Source organism: Fomitiporia mediterranea, assembly GCF_000271605.1.
Source record: "Fomitiporia mediterranea MF3/22 unplaced genomic scaffold FOMMEscaffold_8, whole genome shotgun sequence".
NCBI lineage: Eukaryota > Fungi > Basidiomycota > Agaricomycetes > Hymenochaetales > Hymenochaetaceae > Fomitiporia > Fomitiporia mediterranea.
The window spans coordinates 1,700,071-1,723,559 of NW_006760393.1; the positions used below are offsets into that span (position 1 = coordinate 1,700,071).

General features: G+C 49.8%; 9 protein-coding genes across 9 annotated transcripts; 3 read left to right on the forward strand and 6 right to left on the reverse strand.

Moving 5' to 3' along the window:
- Positions 1-226: 226 nt before the first annotated feature.
- FOMMEDRAFT_88861 (uncharacterized protein) lies at positions 227-496 on the reverse strand (the record flags this gene model as incomplete). The annotated part of the gene is made up of 1 exon (XM_007268414.1): positions 227-496. One exon carries the CDS (start codon positions 494-496, stop codon positions 227-229), a length of 270 nt encoding a protein of 89 aa, XP_007268476.1.
- A 4,319-nt stretch (positions 497-4,815) lies between these two features.
- Positions 4,816-6,580, reverse strand: FOMMEDRAFT_135448 (xylitol dehydrogenase; the record flags this gene model as incomplete). The annotated part of the gene is made up of 11 exons (XM_007268415.1): positions 4,816-4,936; positions 5,004-5,077; positions 5,153-5,239; positions 5,315-5,713; positions 5,773-5,898; positions 5,959-6,059; positions 6,118-6,154; positions 6,207-6,260; positions 6,317-6,333; positions 6,393-6,431; positions 6,511-6,580. 11 exons carry the CDS (start codon positions 6,578-6,580, stop codon positions 4,816-4,818), a joined length of 1,125 nt encoding a protein of 374 aa, XP_007268477.1.
- Positions 6,581-7,194: 614 nt separating this feature from the next.
- On the forward strand, positions 7,195-8,040 carry FOMMEDRAFT_40437 (Pkinase-domain-containing protein; the record flags this gene model as incomplete). Its single annotated transcript, XM_007268416.1, has 1 exon — positions 7,195-8,040. A coding segment is annotated over one exon (846 nt), but the record flags the coding sequence as incomplete, so codon positions are not given.
- Positions 8,041-8,316: 276 nt separating this feature from the next.
- Positions 8,317-10,485, reverse strand: FOMMEDRAFT_169368 (WD40 repeat-like protein; the record flags this gene model as incomplete). Its single annotated transcript, XM_007268417.1, has 10 exons — positions 8,317-8,967; positions 9,024-9,096; positions 9,164-9,352; positions 9,414-9,559; positions 9,614-9,723; positions 9,775-9,857; positions 9,919-10,064; positions 10,121-10,164; positions 10,225-10,287; positions 10,346-10,485. The coding sequence occupies 10 exons, from the start codon at positions 10,483-10,485 to the stop codon at positions 8,672-8,674; spliced, it is 1,290 nt and encodes a 429-aa protein (XP_007268479.1). The 3' UTR covers positions 8,317-8,671.
- A 525-nt stretch (positions 10,486-11,010) lies between these two features.
- FOMMEDRAFT_147801 (uncharacterized protein) lies at positions 11,011-12,745 on the forward strand. Its single transcript, XM_007268418.1, has 4 exons — positions 11,011-11,107; positions 11,164-11,467; positions 11,533-11,560; positions 11,618-12,745. The coding sequence occupies exons 1-4, from the start codon at positions 11,030-11,032 to the stop codon at positions 12,270-12,272; spliced, it is 1,065 nt and encodes a 354-aa protein (XP_007268480.1). The 5' UTR covers positions 11,011-11,029; the 3' UTR covers positions 12,273-12,745.
- A 1,248-nt stretch (positions 12,746-13,993) lies between these two features.
- Positions 13,994-15,561, reverse strand: FOMMEDRAFT_141893 (uncharacterized protein). The gene has a single exon (XM_007268419.1). It carries the CDS (start codon positions 15,426-15,428, stop codon positions 14,664-14,666), a length of 765 nt encoding a protein of 254 aa, XP_007268481.1. The 5' UTR covers positions 15,429-15,561; the 3' UTR covers positions 13,994-14,663.
- A 43-nt stretch (positions 15,562-15,604) lies between these two features.
- Positions 15,605-16,695, reverse strand: FOMMEDRAFT_169372 (uncharacterized protein; the record flags this gene model as incomplete). Its single annotated transcript, XM_007268420.1, has 3 exons — positions 15,605-16,182; positions 16,266-16,328; positions 16,586-16,695. 3 exons carry the CDS (start codon positions 16,693-16,695, stop codon positions 15,975-15,977), a joined length of 381 nt encoding a protein of 126 aa, XP_007268482.1. The 3' UTR covers positions 15,605-15,974.
- Positions 16,696-17,628: 933 nt separating this feature from the next.
- FOMMEDRAFT_90242 (glycoside hydrolase) lies at positions 17,629-19,283 on the forward strand (the record flags this gene model as incomplete). The annotated part of the gene is made up of 3 exons (XM_007268421.1): positions 17,629-18,026; positions 18,087-18,424; positions 18,508-19,283. The coding sequence occupies 3 exons, from the start codon at positions 17,629-17,631 to the stop codon at positions 19,281-19,283; spliced, it is 1,512 nt and encodes a 503-aa protein (XP_007268483.1).
- A 1,623-nt stretch (positions 19,284-20,906) lies between these two features.
- FOMMEDRAFT_158340 (Pkinase-domain-containing protein) lies at positions 20,907-23,384 on the reverse strand (the record flags this gene model as incomplete). The annotated part of the gene is made up of 10 exons (XM_007268422.1): positions 20,907-21,574; positions 21,630-22,039; positions 22,092-22,224; positions 22,280-22,372; positions 22,425-22,443; positions 22,493-22,627; positions 22,745-22,782; positions 22,850-22,908; positions 22,973-23,276; positions 23,348-23,384. 10 exons carry the CDS (start codon positions 23,382-23,384, stop codon positions 20,907-20,909), a joined length of 1,896 nt encoding a protein of 631 aa, XP_007268484.1.
- Positions 23,385-23,489: the final 105 nt, after the last annotated feature.

A 23,489-nucleotide genomic window follows, 5' to 3' on the forward strand; every position in this document is an offset into this window, starting at 1 on the left:
GAGTCTAATACGTGTCTAATACAATACAATATTCATGACCAAGCAAAATAAATCGTACAGTAAGAACATCATCCGAGTCAATCCAGTAGACAGTAATAAAACGAATGCAATACGTGTTCGAATAAAAGCGTGTCATGGCAAAGTAAAACAAGATTACCGCGAAAAAGAAACGGAAAAAAACAAAAACAAAAGATAGACATTGAAAGGCATAGTATGTAATGTAGGATCAATCTCGTATTAATAGCCCGTTCTTTTCGTCATCAAGATATCGCCCAATAGCAACCATATCCATACCTCCCGCTCTTCGTAAATAGCCTTCCAAGACCTTCCTGTCCGCATGAGGTAACAAATCAGCGAGTCTCCCTACCTTCTGTTCCAAGTCCGGAGGAGTCACTGAACCAGCGTTACCCATCCCATTCCGCATACTCGGTGGTGCAACCGAAGGACTGCGATTGATTGACTTGTGTCGGGCGACGTCGTTATCGGTATCACCCATGCTCGAACTCGTGCCAGTCAATTTCGGAGCGATGACCGATTGTGCGCGCTGTATTCGTCCCGGCGGGGCGCGTGGACCTCCGGGTAACGAAGGAGATGCGCTGATTTGTATGGGTCGTGGAGCGAGTTGCGGAGGTGAGATGTTTTGCTGGCGTTTGCTTAATAGTTTGTTGGGATGTTCTTTTGGTGCACCGATTACTGGGCGATCCTTCTTCACGCTTGCCTTTCGTCCGATCGACGCAAAGAAACCTCCACCGGTTGATTTACTACTGCTAAGAGAAGATGGGACGCTTCGCCCTGAAGTGCTCCCACCTGATTTGGTTGGTTGGTGCTGCGTAGGAGATGCGATTGCAAGCGACGGGTATGGTAGCTGCGGCGGAGGGACTTGCGGGAGAATAGTGTCCTCGATTGTCGGTTTTTGCAGGAGGTCAGTAGCAACGTACGCGTCTACGCGTTTCGGGAACGTCATCTCGGAACCTATGGATCCGCGAGAAGGATGACGCGGTTGAAACGTGAAGCTCCGTTCACTCGGACTCCGTACCGCTGCGGGAGACATGGACTTCCGTTTCGATGCGCTACCCGGAACGGTGACTATATAATTTGAGATTGATAGGTAATTGATATTTTATGTTAGATTAACTTCGTTAGAAGAAAATTGACGAAAGAATTGGACTTGCGATTGTGTTTTGTAGTTACCACCCATTCTCCTAGACCCGGATCGTGGTTTGCTAGCTCGTTGATTTTACGCGCGTAAGCGAGGCTGCGTTCGAGTGGGCTCTTCTTCGCTAGTACGTCATTAAATTGCATCGCGCTTGGGTATGTCGACCGGATCTTCGCAATAAACACAACCTTCTGCCGCGACGACTGTGTGGTACGTTCTTTCTCGTGAGAAGGCCGTTCTTGAGAATGTCGTTCGTGTGAGTTACTGCTTCGTGGTGAGGCACGCGATGCGGAAAGTCGTGACGGCGGGCGGGGAAGCGCTGAAAAGCGCTTGAGTGCAAAGTCGATAATCTTTTGCGGCTTGCAGGGAGATTCGTGCTGCGATTCTGTTCGGGGCGATGTTGGCGGAGATGTTACGAGAGGTTCAGGCAATGCCTTCGTCACAGTAATATCTGCAATCTTTTCATAGTCGTCGTCGGAATAATTTGAACTCGGGCTCCGAGCGAGCGGTGATCCGCCTCTAAAGGTGGATCGACTTTCTTCCCGTTTAAGATCAATGGCAGACCTTCTTTCCCTCAGTTTGTGTTCTTCTGGTGGTTCTTTCTGCGTTTGTGAGGGTGGGCCAGCAGGTGGGGACACAGAGCTTGTGCTTTTCGCTACACCGACTGCCTCGTCAATGGCAGCTGTGACATCCTTGACAAGATCATCCATCGTATTTTTGCGTTTCAGCGGCTGCTGCTCCTGTTTTTGCTCCTGCTTCACAGACATGTGGGACGGCGCGGCATCCTTGACAATAACCGAGGAGATTGGGAACGCGCCTTCTCGTGTGTGGCCTTTACCCTTCACAGAGTCTTCCGATTGCGAGTTCACGAGCGTGGACGAAGTTCTACATATACGTCAAGAGAATTGAAATTAGTAATTTTTACTGCGATTCCAGCAGAAAGAAAATTTGCTACGTACGTTGATGGAGTCATAGCCGGGGAGGTGACCTCCGGGTGTCTCACGGCAGGCGCGGACGCCTTTTCCTGCTTTGAGTTGATGGACGTGTCAGACCTTCGCTTCGCAAGCGACGACGAGCCGGAATTTGGCGCGTGTAAACGTGGAGGACGCGGCGGCGGGGGTGAATCGCGCGCAGGAGGGAGGATTTGACGAGGCGGGGACGGCAAAGGTCCAGCTGTAGCATGCACGCCAGGTTGATAGTACAAATATGCGGAAGGGTTGGGCGTAGCTATCCCGACCACTGCAGGGGGTGATGAAGCTGAAGCAGTTGGTTGCGGTGCCATCACGCACTGCTGCAAAGTAGGTGTTCCACCAGAAGCAGCAAAGGACGAATAAGTGGTAGAGGACATCGAGAGAGCATTCCACATCTGTTTGTGATCTGCGCCAACAGTGACTGGGTTGATATTCTCGTCGCGTGGACTGCGGGACTCCCTGCCGTTGCTACTAGTTCGGGTGCGGTTGCTGCTGCCATTAGCTGTATGCTGCTGCGAACGGCGCTTCACCTCTTTGGAAGAGGACTGCGCATGCTGTTCACTCGGTCCGCCCGGACCAGTGGACGACGCGCCTTCAGAAGATAAAAGCGATGTTTGTGAACGCGACGGTGTTTGGAAGATCGGTGACAGCGGGGCAGCTTGTACGTCTGGCGCAGAACGATTCTGAGACTTCGTTTCGTTGGGGACTTGCTGGACATCCGACTTCATCGTGCCGGAAGTTGGAGAGGTCGATGCGTTAATGCCAACAATTCCAATATCACGTGAACTCTTCCTTAAACGATGACCTGGCCTGCGACTGCCTGCTCTGCTTGAAGAGGTGCTAGAAGTTACGTCTGAGTTTGTCCTAGCCGGATTTGCTGCAGGACTAGTAACCCGTACTGCACCAGTGAGAACGGCTTCTGACTGTGAGCGCTGATGCTGACGTCTGCCGGATGACGAATTGGTTGCAGCTGTGGACGCAGAATCTGCGCTCTCATTCCGCGTCAGCAGCGGTGGCGTCGGACGAGCAGAGGCGGGCGCAGAGAGCGGCGGGGTGAAGTAGCCAAGATTCGTGTAGGCACTCGGGCTCGCGTCCGGGGGTGCAACAAGCGCGAATGTGCCTGCAATGCCGCGACGCAGGAAGAGCGGATTTGCCCCGCTTCTAGACCTAGTAGATAAAGAAGGAGCTGCGTGAACAGCAAAGGTCGACTGCAGACGGTGCGCGGAGGACGAAGAGGCAGACGTTGAGAAATGTAGAGGGTGTGCTTGTTGTTGTCCCTGTGCCGATGCTTCGCCTCGGCCGAATCCGTCGCTTAGCGTGCCTCTAGCACTGCTGCTGGTGCTGCATTTGCTTCGCTCCTCTGATTCGCGTCCTTCACCGTCTGTCTCGCGCTCGGACACGTCCGTACCGGAGTCGACCTGCACTATCGCGACGCGTCGCTTGTCGGACGCGCCGCGGGAGCTCATCCTGCGACGGCGGCCGGGAGCCACTTCTGGCTCGTACTCAGGGTCAGCTGCTGAATCCACTGCGACTATTGGTGAGGTAGGAACGAATGATGTGGGTGCTGGTGCAAGAGATGTGGGTGGGGCACTTTGCGTCTGTCGGGCTCTTTGCTCTGGACGGATTTGTTGGGTTGAGTGCAAAGAGAGTTCAATGGCCGGGGATGCAGGGGATGCATGTAAGATTGGTTGTAACTCAGAGGTGATGGGGCTTCCATAACCAGTGTCAATGCCCGTGCCATCTCTGCTCACCGCGTCCGTGATCATAGCCGTAGCCGTGTCCCCGCCCGGACTACCAAGCGCTATCCCGTATTGCACATTCGCATCAGTACTTCCCTCTGCATCCCCATCCCCGCCCTGGTCTCTATCCTGATAACCCTCCATCGTTCTCTTGATATTCCAATTGCTATTTCCGTCCTCTTTCCGAGTCCCGTCCTTTTGCCCGCCACATCCTTCCAGCTCCTCGCCGTAGTCAGAGACTGAGTCCGACTCGGAATAGTTCGACAAGGGCGACGCGCAACGCAAGCCCGCATCTGAGTCTGTCCGAGCATATGCCTCCCGTTGGTTTCCGACATTCAGGACGGATGTCCCTGGAAAGTAGGAGCCATCGTATTCGTCTGAGCGGCCTGCGTCTGCGGACTGGTAGTATGAGAGTATTTGGCTGGTCTCGCGACGAAGCGTCCTCGGGCGTACTACGCGCATATATGCGTATCCGCGAGCAATTTGGACGGGAAATTAAAGAGAAAAGATATTCATGAAAGCACACGAATATGTGAATGTGGCTTTAAATTGAATGGGACTTATGATAATAATATTCTGAATTGACTCACGGTGGTCTGGGCGGTCAGAATGATCGTCGGCCGCGTCGGCACCAGGGTCAGCGCTGACTTCAGGTCGAGCGACGGACATAGGAAGGGCGTCGCTGAAGACAGAGAAGAATGGGGAAGAGAGCACGGAGAATGAGCAAGACAGGGAGAAGCAGGAGGAAGAAATGAATATATTTTGGATTATGTGAAGTGCGACAAGCTGTACCTGACCGGACGCTAGCGCTGACTGACGTCTCTCTACCCGCTTTGTCTCACTGCGGATCCGAGCAGCACTCACTGCCTTTATTTTCATACATACGTACACATTTTCGTATCCAAGCAAGTAAATACATAGCATATTTTTATGGTACATCCACCCACGCTTATAGATCCTCTGTGGAGACACCAATACCAGAAATCATGCATTTGATTACCGGCTTTCCGTCGGGGCTCTTCCCCATTTTCGTCGTCTCGAACGCTTCCACGGCGTGCTCGAACGAGTATCTTTGGCGCAGACAAACAACGCTTATCAGACACGGCCATGCGCATCGAGCTGATGGCGGAAGCTTACCTGTGCGTCACCAGCGGCTTCAGGTTGATCTTACCGGACGACACAAGCGCGATCGACAGAGCATAGTCGCCGGGCTATGACATTATCAGTTTCAGATAAGTTTATGTGCACGAATGATTGAATGGAATGGATGAATGAATGGTACGTACGCCGTAGCGGAAGGAGCCTTTCACGTTGAGTTCCTTCACGAGCAGCAGCGTGATCGGGATCTGCACCTCCGAGGAACCCATTCCAAGCTGTGAATATCATCACATCCGCTCAATCTGTCAGCGCCTCACAAAGTCAATCACTGATAGATGTCTATACCGCACCTGAACGAACGTGCCGCCCGTCTTCGCGAGCAACAGTCCCATCTGGATACACACTTCCGCCCCGCTCGCGTCGATAACGTGGTCGAGACCCTTCGGACCGCGTTCCTCCACACCGAGCTTCTCTTTCAGAAGCCCCGCTGCGCGCTTCGAGTATGCCAACTTCGTCTCGCCCTGTTCGAATGGCGGCGGGAGGAAACCCTCCGTCGCGGCGTACGATACCGCGAACTCCACGCGCGAGGGCACGATGTCGACTGCGATGATACGCGATGCGCCCAGAGCCTTTGCAACTGCCATGCACAGCAAGCCGACTGGTCCGCATCCGAATATCGCGACAGACTGGTTCGCGCGCAGCTGTGCGAGCGTTGAGACTGCGTGCACTGCGACGGAGAGGGGCTCCATCTTTAATGCATTTATTAGCATATAGTCGATGTCTGCCAGATATTATGATAAGCACGTACCATCGCGCCATCCTCAAGAGTGAGGTTGTCCGGAAGCTTATACGCCAGGTCGGAGGGGATTTTGTAGAACTTCCCGAGTGTTCCGTCATAGGGCGGAGTTGCAGCGAAGACGACGTCCGGGCAGAGCTACTCAGTGTAATTGAGGCCTTCAACCCTGAAGTAGTTTGGGACGAATGAATGACCTACATTGTACTTGCCGGCTTTGCAGGCTTCACAGGTACGGCACGTCGCTCCCGGTTCCATCGCGACTTTGTCGCCTACCTTGAGGTTTGTCACTTTTGGTCCGACTTGAGGCGGAGATAAGCGTCATGGAGTTTTCGATCATCTTTGAACGAGTTGACATACCTTTCGCTACAATGCCGGACGACTCATGGCCGAGGACCTGAAGCACATGAACTCAGCATAGATTGATAGTAGGTGAGATAGATACAAACCATGGGTTTGTCGACAATGAAGTCGCCTATCCGGCCAGCGACAAGATAATGAACCTGCAAATGGGGCACCGTTCATGAAATGCGCATATAGTCAACTTATTGAGACTTGCATCGGATCCGCATATGCCTAAACGCCTCAAACATCAGCACACTTTATATATATGCATTACGCAAACGAGTACCCACCAGTTTTCTTGACTTCGACGAGGACCTCATCGTCACCGACTGATTCCGACCGATCACATCCGCATACAATCAGTTATCACTTCATAACCATATAAAGTAATTAAACGGATTAACATACCTTCCGGTACGGGTCGCTCTTCATAGATAACGTCGTTGATACCACGAAGGATGAAAGACTTGTTGCTCATCGTTGTGTTCTCGCTGACTTGCTTGTCGTGGGAGGGGAGATCTGAGAAGGAAAAGAGATTAGAGAAAGAAGGGCTTGGTAGAGGTGGTATTTATGCTTATGCAAAGTCAGCTGAACGGTTCTCCCGTGCCTGGAACGTTCGGCCCGTTTCTAACTTTCGTTCACAGTGTGGGCTCTGCAAGAACTGACGAGGGGATGCTCTTTGCACTTCTTTCCTCCGCTCGGGTGTAGTCTCGAGTGCATGGAGAAGAGCACGGTGAGGGTAAATACCGGATCATTCAGTTATCTTACTGTGAATATATCTGTTATCTATTCACGAATACACAGAAGCAGTAATTTTCTAAATATAGCATCTTCGCGTCAGCCCGAACTGGAATTCCTAAAGATATCTCAGTACAAGCCAGCCTCGATTTCATTCCAGGGCTGGAGAATTTCGCTATCTGGGCATTAGGCTGACAATTCCAATTCTCGACTTTATAAACCGGCCCAGTGAGGAGAGATGTTCTTTGGATCACCCTCATCGACCGAATCCCACCACCAACCCCTTCAGCAATGGCGGCAGTAGCGTTCGACACCATCGAGAACGTCCAGGTCCCCTGCCTCCTCAACAGCAAGATCGACAACGGCCGCTTCCATCTCATCGAACGTCTCGGCCAGGGCGGCTACAGTGTCGTCTACCTCGCGACCGACTCACACTCCTGTCGTCCCGGCTCCTCCAACCCCTCACGCGTTGCAATTAAATGTCTCCTAAACACACGTAAATGCAAGATAGTGCGAGAGGTTGCATTACATAAACGTGCTGCGTCTATACCCGGTGTTGTCAAGATATTCCGCACTTTCGAAGAAGGCGGTCTGTTCTTCGTCGTGCTTGAGTATTGCCCGAATGGTGATCTCTTCGGCGTGCTTACAGAGGAGCAGCTTTTCTTAGGACGAGACCGTCTTATCAAGAGCGTTTTCTTGCAGCTCCTCGATACTGTCGCGGCGATGCACAAGCTAGGTGTTTACCATCGTGACCTCAAGCCGGAGAACATCCTGTGTGCCTCGTCTCCATCCATGTGCAATGGTCAGCCCACGTCCCTCACCGTGCTCATCGCCGACTTCGGGCTTGCAACTGAGTCAGAGCTTTCCGAGAGCTTCGGCTGTGGGAGTTATGTCTACATGACTCCTGAATGTCTTGCAGGAATGTATAGCCGCGCACTCCCGCACTACTCCAGTCGTGCGGCGGACATCTGGGCACTTGGTGTCATCCTCGTAAACCTCGTCTGCGGACGATCACCGTGGAAGACCGCGCTGCTAAGTGACCCGAGTTTCCGTCGCTACATACGTGACGTGCGTTGGCTCCGACAGATGCTCCCGCTTTCCATGCCCGCATACCATTTCCTTAACAAGATCTTCTCGAATCACGGAAACAGGGTCGCGATATCTGATCTCCGCAGACAATTCGCGGAGATTGACACGTTCTACATGACACGCGAGGAGCTTGCCGTCGCGGACAAGACAGCTCGTCTCGTCGCGTGCGAATGGATACCCGACACACCAATAGACGACATTAGATCTGGGGAAGTCCTCAAATTGCACGTTAACGACATTGATGAGAGGCAGCTATTTGAGGATGTTATCTCGAGCAACAAGAATACCGAGTCTGATCAGACAAGTACGGCCGGAACAGATAGCAATAGAACTTCACCGCTATCATCTTCTGACGAACCTAGTGAAAGTGGTTCAAACGGTTCACTCGCGGCTGCAGATGCGAGCTCCGGGACTAGCTCCGGGTCGTCGGGCTTCCCTATCACTCCACCGTCGAAAGCTGTACAACCGAAGGAAGGCGTCCCAGACCTTCCTAAAGATCAACAGGTTGGCGCTGAGAACTGGGTATTGTCAAAGAGAGAAGTCCATTTGTTCCACAAGGCTCTGTCGGCGGACGCTGCTGTTCGAGAGATGACCCTCTTGTAGACCGGGTCGTTGTTTGATCTTTGCTGACTTCGCTACGAAGATGGACATTTGAGGACAAGTAGGAAGGACTTGGAACGTTATTCATCATGTATACCAGACCAATCATGTAACGAGTTATATAGATACGAATGATACCAGCTCAGTGATCCATAACCTCGTCTTGATTGTTTGTGCCAACTTGCATGGCTTCCTCTATTCCGGCGTTGAATTTCCATAACTTCACAGAAGAATCCATAGGATATGGACGTCTGGGCTGACGTCGGCACGTAATATAATACTTCTGTCCAAGATCGTCCTCTGACTCGGACGTGTCTTCTGAGTCGCTGCTGGTGGTGGCGGAAGGAGACCCAATCGGAGTGGAATTGAAGTGCCGTGAGCCAGACACCGAGAGAAGTGTCGCATCGACAGAGTTAAAGGCAACAGAGCCTATGGAGTCTATCCGAGAAGGGTGCGTTACGGTGGGCTATTCGACGAAGAAGCACGTCACTTACCATCATGAGCTTTGAACTTCAACGCTGGTTCAGTCTCCTCCGAATACAGGTCAAAGATTGAGATATCACCGTTCTATTCGTTCCACATATAACATTAGTAAATCTACTTCACTAGGCAAGCCTAGAAGTCAAGAACTCACCTCGTCTCCAGTAGCTAGCCAGTGACCTGCTGGGTCAATATCAAAAAGCAGTTTCTGATTCGTGCTCGAGCTGGCACGTGTAAAGCGTCGTAAAACTTCGAGAGGCTCGCGCACATCCCAGCAGAGAATCTCGTCTGAGCGCCGCTGGGAAGCATACAGAATATGTGGTCGCGCGGAGTCAAACTTCACCTACGGCAAGGTCATTAATGTCCGGGGCGGCAAAGTGTCGCAGTGATATAGTGGAACTTACTTGCATGATAGGAGCCGTCATACCATCGAGATACGCAACTGGGTCTTCGCCTGTTGTCTCCGAAAAGAGTGAAATCGCAGAGGCAAGACTCGACGCAGCGTATAATCCACTATAATCCGGGCAGAAGGCGATTGACGATACGATACCTACATAAATTTGAGCATCAGCTTGAGATTTCTCTAGAAAACAGATAGTGCCACCTTTCATCCCATCCCGACTCTTCTTTGATGGAGTTGTAGCTATCTTCGTGCCTTCTCCGGGTCGCTGGAAGTCAAAAACTTCGATTGCATCTTCGTAGCCACAGTATAAGCTTGAGATGAGATTAGTCTAGTCCTATCCAGCAAACACGAGGAGTACGGACTGAGTTGCAAAGCTATTGAATGCAAGGCAGTGCGGCGCGACCTGTCGCTCACGATGATCTATTATTTTGTATGATGCTCGAAGCTTAAGACATCATAAGCAAGTAATATCAAGACAAAGGCGTGCAAAGCGAGGACAGACATACCCTACCGTCCGCGGCATCCAACAGTTTGACGGGACATTCTCTGACGGAAGCTAGGAAGCAATACGATGCAGGATTTGAGGCGTTTGCACCTGGGTACCATGCAAAGTCGAGAATAGGGGAAGGTTGTCGGAATACGGAATTGACATCTGCAGAGGTGTTATCATTGGAGAATTATGCGTCTATACAGATAAGAGTGACTCACGAAGTGGAAGGCTCTGCATGGTGCTTTCTACGACTTCTGTCGGTCTAGCAAAGTCATCGCTTCCTTAGCACTAGAGAATAGCTCAAGCCATGAACCATTCTTACGGTTGTAGCATCTGCAGTGATCTATCTTCGCATTGTCCAAGGGCACGAGTGCCATCTGGACACCTGTAATGATTGTCAAAAAATAATACAATCTAATGCTCTTCTCACAGCTGGCACACACCACTTTGCACATCGAAAGAAGTTTTCTGGGTAATCTTCATTCTCTTGTGGCCTTCCTGTCGCGATGACTTTCGGAATAGTAGAAGAGCTTATTAAAGGCGATTGCCAGTCTGGTACCGATTGCGTGGCACCAACATCCATGATGTCGTCTAAGGACGTCTGACTGAAACTGTTCACTCAAACGGTCATCTACTTAGTAATGTATATTTCACTCGGCGTACAGTATAACGAGGCTGCTACAAAAACTTCCTAGTTTCCAACCAGCATTCGATGTTCAAATAAACTCTGCGAGCAAATCTAGATAGAAGCGGTCAGTGTGAGGGTTCTGAGGTGTTGACGCGAGAAATTTTTTGGAAGATAGCTCAGCTACCGTTGTAGAAAATGCTCATATCGCTCGGAGTCCGTAGACCCAAGCGATCATGCAGTGTGAATACGAATGTAATTGTCATCAATGCAAAACAAAAAGACGAAATTCTGACTAACCGTTTGAAAAGACAAGATCGTGGCAAGGATGAAGACGCGTGCAAGCAAAAATACGGGCGTCTTATTGCGGCGGCGTTATTTTGGCATGTTTGTGCATTTACCTCACTAGTCGTGAAGGAACGACGCCCGCTCAGAGTTGAGCACGACGCCGACGGCTCACGTTCCACAGCTCTTTACGCCCCCCTCAGGTCCACGTCTCATCATGGAACCACCGTCGCTGCGCGAGCTCGAACTCGAGACGCTCCTCAGGGAACGCGACTCTCAGGTCGCTGAGCTCACGGTACGTTACGCGTCTTGCTTGCTGTCTTGTTGCGCGCCGCTCACTCAGCACTGCAGGATGAAGTCAACAGGCTGCGGAAATACCTCACTGTACAACCCGCGCATTTAGGCTCTGACCCTCTCTCCCTTCCACCCGCCTTGCTGTCATTATTACAGTCGTATATCAACGTTCAACCGTCACAGGGCGCTCAAGGCTCTGCTTCAACTACTATGACCACAGCGCTCATACAGCGAACACGTGTCCTTCAGGAAGAGAACGATGAGCTTTATGGTCTACTCCGTGCCAGTGAAACTGGTCAGCTCAAGGAAGAAGTACGCTCTTTAAAAAAGGTCGTTTCTCGACTTGACCGGGCGCTAAAAGGTATGTGGCTGCTGGTATTCATCTCAAGCGCTGAGCGTGCTTTTTCTCATCTCTTTTCCACGCAGACTCACATGGAGTTATTTCATCACTCTCGTGAGCCAAGCAACTTATTTTTGGTTGTCTGGAATGTTTATTGACACTTACTGATAGTGAGGAATTGGAGAAGTCCCACACAACGTTCCTGTCGCACCAACCAAAATCAAATGCAGACCGACGCGAGTCTCGTTCTCCATCTCGAGCCTTGGGTCTCTCGATCAGGGCAGAGTCTCCAAATGTCAGCAATAATGGTGATATTAAACCGCTGCCAACTGGTCCTCGTGCACACAAAAAGCCTAGACTCAGCGAGCCTCGGGGTTCTCCAGCCCATTCAACCTCCAACTTGCCACTCTCAAACTCAAATTCCACCCCTCTCGGTACTTCGGGCCGTCCGCCGCGACGAGATCGCTCACCTCGTAGTGGTGACGGTCGGAGGACGCCCATAAAGGAGCCTCGTATGGATGGTGACGAGGACGTCAAGAAAGGGCGCGACCGCTCGCACGACAGGCCACGAGAGAAGGAAAGAGACAGGGACCGACAGCGCGAGCGTGAACGTCCCCGCGACCATCACGACCGACCCAGGGAACGAAGTCGGGAAGTCGACCGACGCAAGGAGAAGGAGAAAGAAAAGGACAGAGAAAGAGAGCGCGACCACGACCGAACGCGTCGCAATGGTCGAGGACCAGGCGGAGGCGGAGGCGGCCGTAAAAGCGGACGCGGAAACTCTAGTCAAGATGATCGAACACTTAGACAACGCATGGGACTTTGAAGAGATAAAAGGGCTCGGAGGTAACAAGTATGAGTACTCCGGTGAGATCGTTCCGACTTCTTGATTATATATGGTATAATGTTGCGCTTCGTTTACATTGTCTCTCTGTGATAATACTCTGTACTGGTATGTTTATTCCGATTTACACGAGCTTCACTGTATCATTATGACATCTCTTGCACCACATCGCTCTTGGACGAGTTGACTTATTCTCGTAGATCTGCTCTGTCTCGTCTCATCCGCATCTTTCCGCATTGTCTGATTTATATTTTCACATTGCCACTGTCATCTACATTACTCGTATGTTTAGAACATTTTTTACTTCCCATTTTTACACGTTTCTCACTCTATGTTTGATCTGTACACCACCATTACTGTTTCATGATAACCTTCACACGTCTTTCACGTCTCTTTTATCCACATCTCGCATCTTCATCCCGAATTCCGTCTTATTTCACATTCGCAGTCATTCCCCACACTCTCCGGAGACATCGTTAAGTTCAGTCATCACGCTCAAGATTTCATCAGATTCCAGACCTACATCATTGCGATCTCAGAGGCTCGATATCTCAGGTGAGGCAAACGCCGCCCCGGCCTACGTCCGTTTGAGCGCTCACACTAGTTCGCAAAAGTAAAGCTAGATATGATACGTGTGAGACTAGACTGGTATACACTGAGTTTGATCTATCCGATTTGTGGTGCATTTGACAGATATCAGGTATCAAAGATGAGTGAATTGAGGAGTTCGTCATTTAGATGCGGGACAATTAAATTGTGTTTTTTATTAACCTGCATTTAAACGACGGAGCGCTCGGGGAGTGGCGAAGACGTGAAACATGGCTACCAGGCCAGGGTTGAGCTTCGTTTAGATTAGATTGCGTTTACCATGAGAATTAAAGATGAATTCTTTGTAGGCCGAAGATGGTATTGCCTCCTCGATTCAAATTTTATATTGTATCATATCATACATATATGCTCATGTGCTTGATTAAATGCGCTTCTTAGACCAAACCGATTATCTACTCAAACATACGTCGGTTACGCTCGAACGACAGGTGGTATACACTTTCTCCTCATGTGAATTGTGATACCGGTTGATTACCCTCAAGGAACTAGTCGCCAAGACACACGAGACCTATTCACGAAACCAATGAGATCCGGGAGAAACGAGCTCGCTACTCAGTTCAGTTCAGACTGACGAGCCACATCGCCACACAGCCAAACATTGTGAAACAAACAAGTATGTCAAGTGACACACACAAAACGAAGATCATTACCATTTTCGAGCATTCCTTAGAAATATTCTTAGCTTATAAACTCTATGCTAGCACGAACCTTGAAGGATAACTTACTTACTGGACATTCCATCAGTTTCCGTGTTTCCTTTTCTTGAGTCATATTCGGCGCTCTTGTAAATCTGCTAAGCATTTGCCTCCGAAACTTTCAATGGCTCAAATAACAAGCAAATTAAACAAGTATATCAGAGCGGGCTCTACAGTAGGGGATGTCCTCAAAGTCCTTTAATAATATAACCCAGCTAACTGTACATAAATTCTTGTTTTTTGGAGAGAAGGAAAAATTCAAAGGAGTGAATGGTGGCTTAGTATACAACAGCTATGAAGTACAAAAGCAGTGAACGAAGAAAATAATGCAATGCGTGTATGCAGAGTGTGAATGAGCGGCTTGATAAACATTGCTAGGAACACAGATGAAAGGAGAGACGAGAAGGGGTGATATCACGAAACGGGTATAACCAAGAAAGGTGAACAGATATACATTTTCGGCGCCGGATATTCAGGGCAACCTTGGAGAAGATTCAAGAATGAGTAGACAAAGAATGGGCCAGACAGGCGCAGAAGTGGGGAAGAAGAGGCAGAATCAACTAGAAAAGTCTTAGTGTACGTTTGCGGCGGTATTGGACAAGGAAACCGATGCGTTCGGAAACGCGGAACTCGGAGAGAAAAGGGAACAAAGAGCGAGGAAGAAATGAAATGACGCGGCGGCGTTGAAATGAATCGGACTTAGCCAATTATAAAATAACCGTGTGTGTGGGCTAGAAAACGAGTGCGCGACGAAATGGGACACATGAGAGCCGAAGGATCGGAAGCGGACGTGCTCTATGAGCCGCCGCAGCGGAGGGTGCCCGCAAAAGTTAATACGGCCGACAAAATTGTTCTTCCGCACGGTGCAGAAGCCATATCGTACGTGTGTGCCGCGGATAAAACAGGACGGGCGATAATGAGAGAAGGCAGGAGCAGAAGTCGATGGAGATAATAAATGTCAGCACGTTGGCGAAAAGTGCCGGTTTGTCTAACGCATTCACGGTAGGCGTGAGGTGACGTGAGAATACCGAACCTCGAACGAGGCCCTCAGGACAAAGGCCGTAATGACCTAAAATTGTTGCGTCCCGAGGCGAAATAGTCGACTGGCGAAAGACGGATTGCTCCTACGCTTCGTCGGTTTGATGTCGGGGAGCGAGTGCGTCGTTCGCACAGAGATACAACCCGCCAGGGCCTCTGTTTCACCTAAGCTCCTCTTCGGTGTGGACTGTCTTGTACTTCTCCGCTTTGATGACATTTGTAGAAACGATACTGGCTCAGCTGCCTCTCTCGATTGCTTAGGTCCATCTCGCCAATGAAAGTGTGTGCTGGGAAACGGAGGAGATAACGGAGAGCGTAGCTTCTCGTCCAGTCCGAGCCCAAGTTCCGGAATACGTATAGGTGGAACCTTCTTCCCCAGAAATGATCCTCTAGATTTTCCCTCTCGTTCTTTAGGAAGGGGTGGCAGAGGTGGAACAGGTGGAGGAATCTCCAATTGTGTCGCGACGGGTCTGCCACTCGGTGAACGAGTTCGTTTTCTCACCAAAGAACGAGTAGTGGGACTTGGTAGAGGAAGAGAAATGTCAGACGGATGTGTGATTGAGTCGGACCGTCGGTGTTTGCGTTTGAAAGACGGAGAATCGGGAGAGTGAAGGCTGGTAAAGGAACGATCTACATCCGCAGTCCGAGGTCGATGACTGAGGGAATAATCTGAGGAGTTTCCCTCTCGAGAATAAGTATGCTCAGAAAAACGGCGTGAAGATGGGCTTCCAGCAACAACCACATCTTTGAGGGAGAAAACAAGAGACTCGGAACTGGCTGCGGCGCTCGGTTTCATCTTCAGCTTCGGAGGCAAATTCTCCCGAGACGAGGTCTGAGACAGAGTCAAGCTCGGTCGTCGCGCATACACCGGGGGCGTCGGGAGTGGCTGAGGCTTTAGCTGCGGGGAAGGACAAGGCGGCGGGACGGGCGAGTAAGAGCGACCATAAGACAGGTCCATGGTTGGAGGAAAATGAAGGGAAGACCGGAACGGACTGCGAAGTGTGGGGGAGACAGTAAGCAATTTGGGCTTTATATCATACGACAAGGCGTCGGATAGGGATCTAAGTATGACGATTGGGCGGATTCTTGATTTGGACAAGTGAGAGCATCGTGCGAGGAACAAGAAGGTCATCTGTAATTGATAACGGCACTGCCGGCGTAGCCGCTCGTGGCCGTCCCTTGAGCAAGAAATAGATCCGGTAAAATTAAAGCAGGGCAGGCCGAAGACAAGCCAATTGAATTGATGGCAGATGCTCATGAGAGGCGTTCGCTGTCAGTGATGCATTCGCGTTGATCTGCGCAGGACAAGGACAAAGAAACACAGACAGCTTTTTGGAATACATCAGTCGAGACGTTGCCGTGCATTGCGGACCGTCAAAAAGCGTGTTATCAAAACAGGGTCCGGAACACGCTGGGCGAGTAGCGAACGTGCTGACTCGATGAACTGTGGAAGCGAGGCCTGCTGTCCGGCGGTGAAAGGAACAAGCGCGCGATGAGTCGGAATTTTTACCCATGACATTGTCGCCTGAGAAACGTCGGGCTGTAATTGCCTTTGATTTCGATTAGAACAGGCAAGCGCCAGCAGGAAGGCTGGAGAAGAAACGAAAAATGAGCCGGGTCGGAAGTCTATCACCCTCCCGGCCGTTTGCGTGTTCCCGCCTCGTCATGTGCACCATTCAGCTTGGCTACCTTGCGACTGGACCGCAGTGAGCGCAATTCAATTTATTCATCGTTTGTCTGGTCTTGTCAGCGTCCATGAGCAATGGAAATATCTGTACACATTCAGTCAGCACAGTCTGGAAGGAGAGCGACTGCACATCGGAGATTCTGCTATGCTCTGAGCACATGTGTCAGCTTCCGCTCTCATTACTCATCATATTGGTGAAGCACAACTATGTTACTACATTACTCGTTTCTATGCAGCTGTGCACCATCTTGACACACGCTTCCTACGGCTCGTCGGCCGGGAGATGCGCTGATAGTTTTTTATCGTTTGGCCCTGAACTCCAACGGAAGTTACGGAAGTGATCCGTAACTTCCGTTGCTTTCTTTGCTGTCGTCATGCACCACTTTCATCCGTCCCTATCCAGAGAGAAGCCCAAATATCATTAACAACGCCCAATCATCGCTTTCTCAGGTATCAGCATACTTCTCTGTACGTTTGGAGCGCTCGAGCCGGTACAATGCTCTGACAAAGACTAATGCGTGCTGCTTCTGCCAATGTGACTGTGTCAGCCCAGCTCAGCCTGCGGCGGCTGCAACTGTCTTGAGAGTTACTTGTCATGATTCCGGGCAGTCCTCCGACCAACCACCGTCCCAATCAGCAAATATCTATGGATATAGCCATGCTAAAGCCTGCATTAAAACAGTAGTTCACTCCCCAATGTCGAATACTTGTGTATGACCTTTGCCAGCGAACCGGCGTGTTCTTTCAAATACTATGAGTTCTTCTGCGGGCTGGTGTTTTCTGCCAGGCTTAATCTTGAGCATGTTTGTCTCGGTCTAGCAAGTCCACTACTACGTCAACCCAGAGGCTGACCTACATGTGATACAGAGTATGGTACGGAACGTCAGCTACTTATCCTTCCATTCACTATTTAACTCACCACCGCTGGACGGCCATTTTGCATTGCAGTTTGCGCAAACTCCTCTGCTTGAGTTTCATTCGCCTGGCTGTACCAATGATTGCTTCTCTAAGAGCGCTCCTCTTGCTTCTTGCGGTTGTGCAGGCCGCACCGCCCCAGGCTGGTAAACATCAGCCTCGTGGAAATTGGGACAAGAGGGAGACTAGCGAAATGACCATCACGGAGACTCGTGTCGATGTTTTTTCCCAAACATTTACTGAGACATTCACGAAGACGCTTACGGCTTCAGGGAGTGCCGGCAGCGGGACAATGACAGGATTTTCATCTACAACAACTGCTTCTATTCCCCGCTTTTTCGGACAAGTTCCCAACCCTGACCGGGACGAGCAGGGTATCTTTTTTATGCCGAACATGGACGCATCACCGCCGAGTTCAACCGCGGACTCTTCAGCCGCTCCTTCCTCGGATGTCCCAGACTCGCCCGCTCCTTCCCAGACTGGCTCAAACGCCACCAACGTCAACTCTACGTCCGGGTATTCAGAGGACAATGGTCCGGCTTTCGCAACGCATATACAGTCTATCAAGGGTCCGCTTGTCTCCGCATACTACCCTGGCTGGGCTGCGAACGTTCTTTCGCCGGAGAATATTGACATGTCGCGTCTAGACTGGCTTGACTTCGCATTCGGAACACCAGACGAGAACTTCAATATCAATATTGACGATGCAGATGTCCTTAACAGGCTTGTCTCTGCGGCCCATTCACAGGGAACAAAGGTCAAGCTTAGCATCGGAGGCTGGACTGACAGCAAGTACGAAGATTTTTAGCTATTCTATCCCCGTCGTCATCTTATGTCCCTTGCCTTTTGAAGATACTTCTCAACTGCCTGTGCGGATTCCGACTCCCGGTCGACTCTCGTGAACAACATTGTCGATGTTTATAACCAATACAACCTTGACGGCATTGACATTGATTGGGAATATCCGGGCCAGCAAGGCAATGGTGGTAACGAAGTTAGCCCAGACGATAGTGCGAACTTCTTGAAGATGCTTAAGCTCCTTCGTTCAAACCTACCTGATGGGGCTCGCATTACCGCTGCTGTCCAGGACGTCCCATTCGCAGGTCCAGATGGCAACCCGATGGACGACGTATCCGAATTCGCTTCCGTACTGGACTGGGTGAACATCATGAACTACGATGTATTCAGTTGTGAGTCTCATTTGTTTTAATATCTCGGCTCCGAGTTGGTTCGTCGTGGATGACTAGCTTAATCATTGATGATTGAAATGTAGCTTCGGCCAACCCTGGACCAAACGGACCACTTGATAATGGATGCAACGATTCCTCTCAACCCCAATTTAACGCTGTCGCAGCTGTCAAGCAATGGACGGACGCGAACTTCCCCGCTAGTCATCTTATGCTCGGTGTACCCTTCTATGGCTACCTAAGCGATTCGAGTGCGACGCAGCTTCAGCACAGGAAGCGTTCCCTTTCTCGCCGCCAGGTGCCTCAGGTGCCACTGAATGGGACGGCTGTGACGTCCGCCTTACCACTACCGCAGGTCTCCGGAACGTCCGCTGCATCTCCCGTTCTCAACGCCACAGGATCCCTCAATGTGACCGCCGGTGCCCCAATCCCGACCCTACACACTCCCGGTACGCACAACGAGGCCCAAACTCCTGAGCAGAAGCCCTCTCCAAACGATGACGGATACGTCACCCTCCATACCGAGGACGGCGGACAAATCCAATTCAACTCCGTCGTCAACCAGGGAGCTCTCGTCCCCGTGCGTGAAGTCAACGGCAACCACATCAGTGCCGACACAACGTTCGACGCCAGCGGCGGGTTTACTCGCTACTGGGACTCGTGCTCCAGCACGCCGTTCATGACTTCTCCATACGTTAATCAGGTAGTGACGTACGACGATCCTCGATCGCTCGGCCTCAAGGCTTCGTTCGCGAAGCAGCAGGGCGTCCTAGGCACCGCTATCTGGGACTTATCTGGTGATACACCCCAGTGGGACTTGATCGACGCTCTTCGTAGCGGACTTGGGAAGTCAGTTAATTGATTTTTATCCATTCATTTCATTACGGACTTTAGTATCTTGTCTCTTTTAGTATCTTGTCTCTTGTCGATCTTTTTTTTATGTCGGTCTTTTTATGCAATTGAATAGCTGGTCTTGATGGATATGATGATGTATAATAAATATTAAATGCATAATGTTGGGATGAGTACCTTAACGATGCATTATTACGGAATTTAACATTGCATTTTAGTAGAGAGCAACAACTTTGATTCCGACTTAGGTCTGAGTCATGCATTATTAAATATATGCAATTTCACGGTCATTATACATTATAACATATTATCTTTATTTTGCTTTCATTTTTATGATCAGACAGAGAGGGATTACGTTCCAGAATAGGGAATTCGAGATTATCTTGATGAATATGACGATGTACAAAAGGAATCATTGTAGTTTTGCACACATTATGATAAGGTAATACAGTTGAAAATGACTTATTGCATAATGTTGGGAGAGGGCTAAACGCAATGTATTGTACAATTTATGCATTATGACAATACATTTTGGCTGAGAACCTGAGTTTTGGTCTAGCCAAAAGTCTATGCATTATGCCATTTATACATTACAATGTGATGCAATAAGACAGTAGAAATTGTCATGATGCATAATGCCGGGAAGAGTCTTACATCAATTCATTATAGAATTTATGCACTATGACATTAAATATTGGCAGAGGGGGACCATCTGGTTCTGAAAAAAGTCATTCATTATTAGATTTATACATTATCACATTATGCATTACGATATATTTGACTATATTAATTATAATCTGCTTGCTAGATGTACCTAAGGAATGAATTTAAATACACTTAAGGCAATTTCTGGTTTAAGTCTAGACAAAGAATCCATGGAACGCAAGTGTACCATGTTGCAAGCAATAAGACACATTACATTGTCCCGTTTTGCTTCCACTTTATACTCAGGGCTCATACAGGAACAAGAAATCCACGTTTTGCAAGTAAACAGAGGGTCTCATCAAATGCTGAATAAAAAGAATGCAATGAATACGATGGATACGATGAATATGATAAATCCACTTCGGTTTTGCTTCTGCCCTATGGTCGGAAAGGAAACCGTCGCATATCGGAACATCGAATCCACCAAAGAAGAATCACGCTCTGATTCAGAAAGAAGTTCTTCGAAACCTCCAAGTCTGGCCACCCAAAAATCTAGATCCAACGCGAAGAGCGCACGTAAATCCCGCACGCAAATCACGACGCTCCAGTCTCCAATCCGAATGAAAAAAACACTGCATTCCAAATTTGTAAGTGTACAACGACATGATACTAAACGAAGATGAAGGAACCATCAAAGGGGAGAGACAGCAGGTGTGAGGTGTGAACCGCTACAGTCATATAGATATACACAGAATAATCGACGCAGGATGTTGTGTTGGGAGGACAGACGATCAGAGGAAAATGTACAAGTCTCGCATGCCTGACGTATTATATTGCAAACGCGAAGGGGAAAAATGAGGGCTACAGTGTCAACGTCCTTGCGGAGGCACATCTTAATGCACGTTTATAGCAATGTGAGAAGGATCTGAAAAAGACAGCAGTGCGAGATAAAGGAATGAAGGAAATATCCGAGATGACGGAGCGCCGCTCAACCAATTTGCATAGGGCTGCCTGGCGTCTCGTAATATGCGTTATCGTACTTCCCAGTAATAGACTGCTGGGCAAGCGGACTTGAGACACCAGGTGTCCGTACTCTCCGATGCCGTCGACCAAGTAATGTTGCATTGTCGATGTCGAGAACAAACGGCTTGTTTGCGCCATCTTGACCGCGGTGTCGAGGAGCATCACGCATACCTGCTCGACCTTCATTGAGCGTGTCACGTCCGACCGATCTGCGCTTGGCGGAGCCTCCCGACTGCTGGCTAGCCTTCTCCCTTTGGCGTGCATCCTCTATCGTCTGCTTGTCTTGCTCCATATCCTCGTCATCCTCATTCAAATCATGTAAGAAACCTCGCATGCCCGCACCGCCAGGTCCATGATATGCGCGTCTAGCCTCTTCCTCCTCTTTCGCACGATGTACCGCGTATGTGACGTCAAATGCTTCCTTGAGCGTGGCCAACCCAGGTGATCTGGCCTCTCGACCACCACGCAGAGCTTGTAGTAGAGGAGAATCTATTGCATGTGCTGGTGCTGTCATAGGGGTCGGGGGCGGAGGTGGAGCGGGCGCTTCATTACACCATGGGTGTGCAAGAAATTGATCGATTGTGTATCGTTGTGCGGGATCAACGCAAAGCAGATGTGTAATCAAATCCTTGGCTGGAGGCAGTAGTCAACATAATGTAGAGAACAACAGAATGACGATGAAACCTACCCGAGGCGCTGATGTCATCCCACCAAGGACTTAGGAACGTATAGTACCCTCTCGCTACCTTCTCGGTGAGAACATTGATACTCTCATCATAGAAAGGTGGGAAACCGCAGAGCAGCGTGTAAAGAACGCATCCGAGAGCCCACATATCCACGCTCTTAGAATATCGCTCATCTTTCACAATTTCCGGAGCGGTGTACCCAACTGTTCCACAGGGTGTCATAGTTTGCTGATCCCAGACGACTTTGCTTAGACCGAAGTCGGCAAGCTTCACTCGTCCAATCCCGCCACCACCACGACTGGCGATGAATTCCCCCTCGTCCTCCTTCTCCTCGTCATAGGGTCGGTGTATAGGGTTCTTTGAAGGAATAATAGGGATGCGCTCGAACAGGAGATTCTCTGGTTTGATATCACTAAAGCACAATGACATCAGCATTGCGTGGAGCAAATGTGTGAAATACTAACCGATGCACAACACCGCGTTCTTCGTGGAGGTAGCGGATGGCACTTGCCACCTGTAAGATGACGTGCCTTGATAAATTCTCACTAAAATATGTGAGCTTGACAATTTGGTGGAAAAGCTCGCCACCCTCCATCACTGGAATGGAAACTAAGCAACGTAGATACAAGGCACGGAGTGGAGTGGGACGTACGCTCTAATATTAAAAAGTAGTGTTCGTCTGATTCGAAGAAGTGGAGTAATTGGACGATCCCTGGATGATTGATCCCCCGCATAATTTGCACCTCTGCGAAGAGTGTTTAGCGAAGTGGAATTCTGGCTGACAGAACTCAACTTACCTTTGAGGATGTTTGCGCGCTGCAAGGCGAAACCGATGTCAGCAACGTAAAAAAAAAAGTAAAAAAACACAATATCCGAGAAGGGCAAACGGGCATATCGATAACGGGAGAGAAAACGAAGGTAAAACGTATAAGGTAATAGACAGCACCTCTGTAACACGGGGACGCTTTTTGAACTGCGGGTTGAGATGCTTGTTCCCATCCTGAGTGCATTAAAGCATGCCGCCGCGAAACAGGCAGGAGAAAGTAGAAATGGGGTGAAGTGGAGTCAGCAAGTGTGGAGTGGAGTACGACGACGGGCGCCAGAAAATAATCCTGACCTGAGAAGCGTTAAGTTCGTATTTGCGCACAACCTTAACTGTATGTATGCATCAAGTTAGTACAGTCCATTCAGATGACAGAGCGTACAAAAAAAAATGTCGTACCGGCCACCTTCTGCCCGGTGGTAAGATCAATCGCCTTGTACACATTTGAAAATGCGCCACTATGAGAAGAGGAGAAAAAATTGTTTGCCACTAGAATTATGGACGATTCAAGCAGATACTCACTCTCCCATCTTCTCAAGCAGCTTGTATTTCTCCAAGCCCTTGTACGTGGGCATCTTGCTTTTGGCCTCATTTTCTTCTTGTACAATTAATTCCGCCTCTCGCCTATAATTAGGCGAGACCATCGGCTGGTTTGCGCCCGCCCGCTGCTGGTTCGCGTTGAGCTGCTGCTGGTCGTGGGCAAGAGCCCGTTGATCGCGCTCGCGTGTTCGCTGGGCCTGGGAGGACGAGGCGGCCTTCTCACGTGTCTGGGCATCTTGGGCGGATCTAGATGGCTCGTGATGCTGTTTTCCATGTCGAATGAGGTCTGTTGGAATAAGCGTGAGCAGGGTGGGTGGCAGGCCAACAGGGACTGAATGTGAGGGAAAGAGCGCGTACTCCTGAAAGCATCGATCATGACGCCGGTTGTCGGCATGACTCTGGAAGGAGAGTAAAGTGTGTCTGGGGAACGTGGTCGGCTACCGGATGGGGGAGTAGTCTAAGGAAGGAAGAGACAGTAGACGGGCGAGAGAGAGTATAT

What these genes read in the sequence shown, in the direction of transcription:
- FOMMEDRAFT_147801 (XM_007268418.1), top strand. Translation starts at nt 11,030, where the DNA reads ATGGAACCACCGTCGCTGCGCGAGCTCGAACTCGAGACGCTCCTCAGG. An exon ending in CTCAGGTCGCTGAGCTCACG is followed by an intron (nt 11,108 to 11,163) that starts GTACGTTACGCG and finishes TCAGCACTGCAG; the next exon opens with GATGAAGTCAACAGGCTGCG. An exon ending in GGAGTTATTTCATCACTCTC is followed by an intron (nt 11,561 to 11,617) that starts GTGAGCCAAGCA and finishes ACTTACTGATAG; the next exon opens with TGAGGAATTGGAGAAGTCCC.
- FOMMEDRAFT_141893 (XM_007268419.1), bottom strand. Translation starts at nt 15,428, where the DNA reads ATGAAACCGAGCGCCGCAGCCAGTTCCGAGTCTCTTGTTTTCTCCCTC.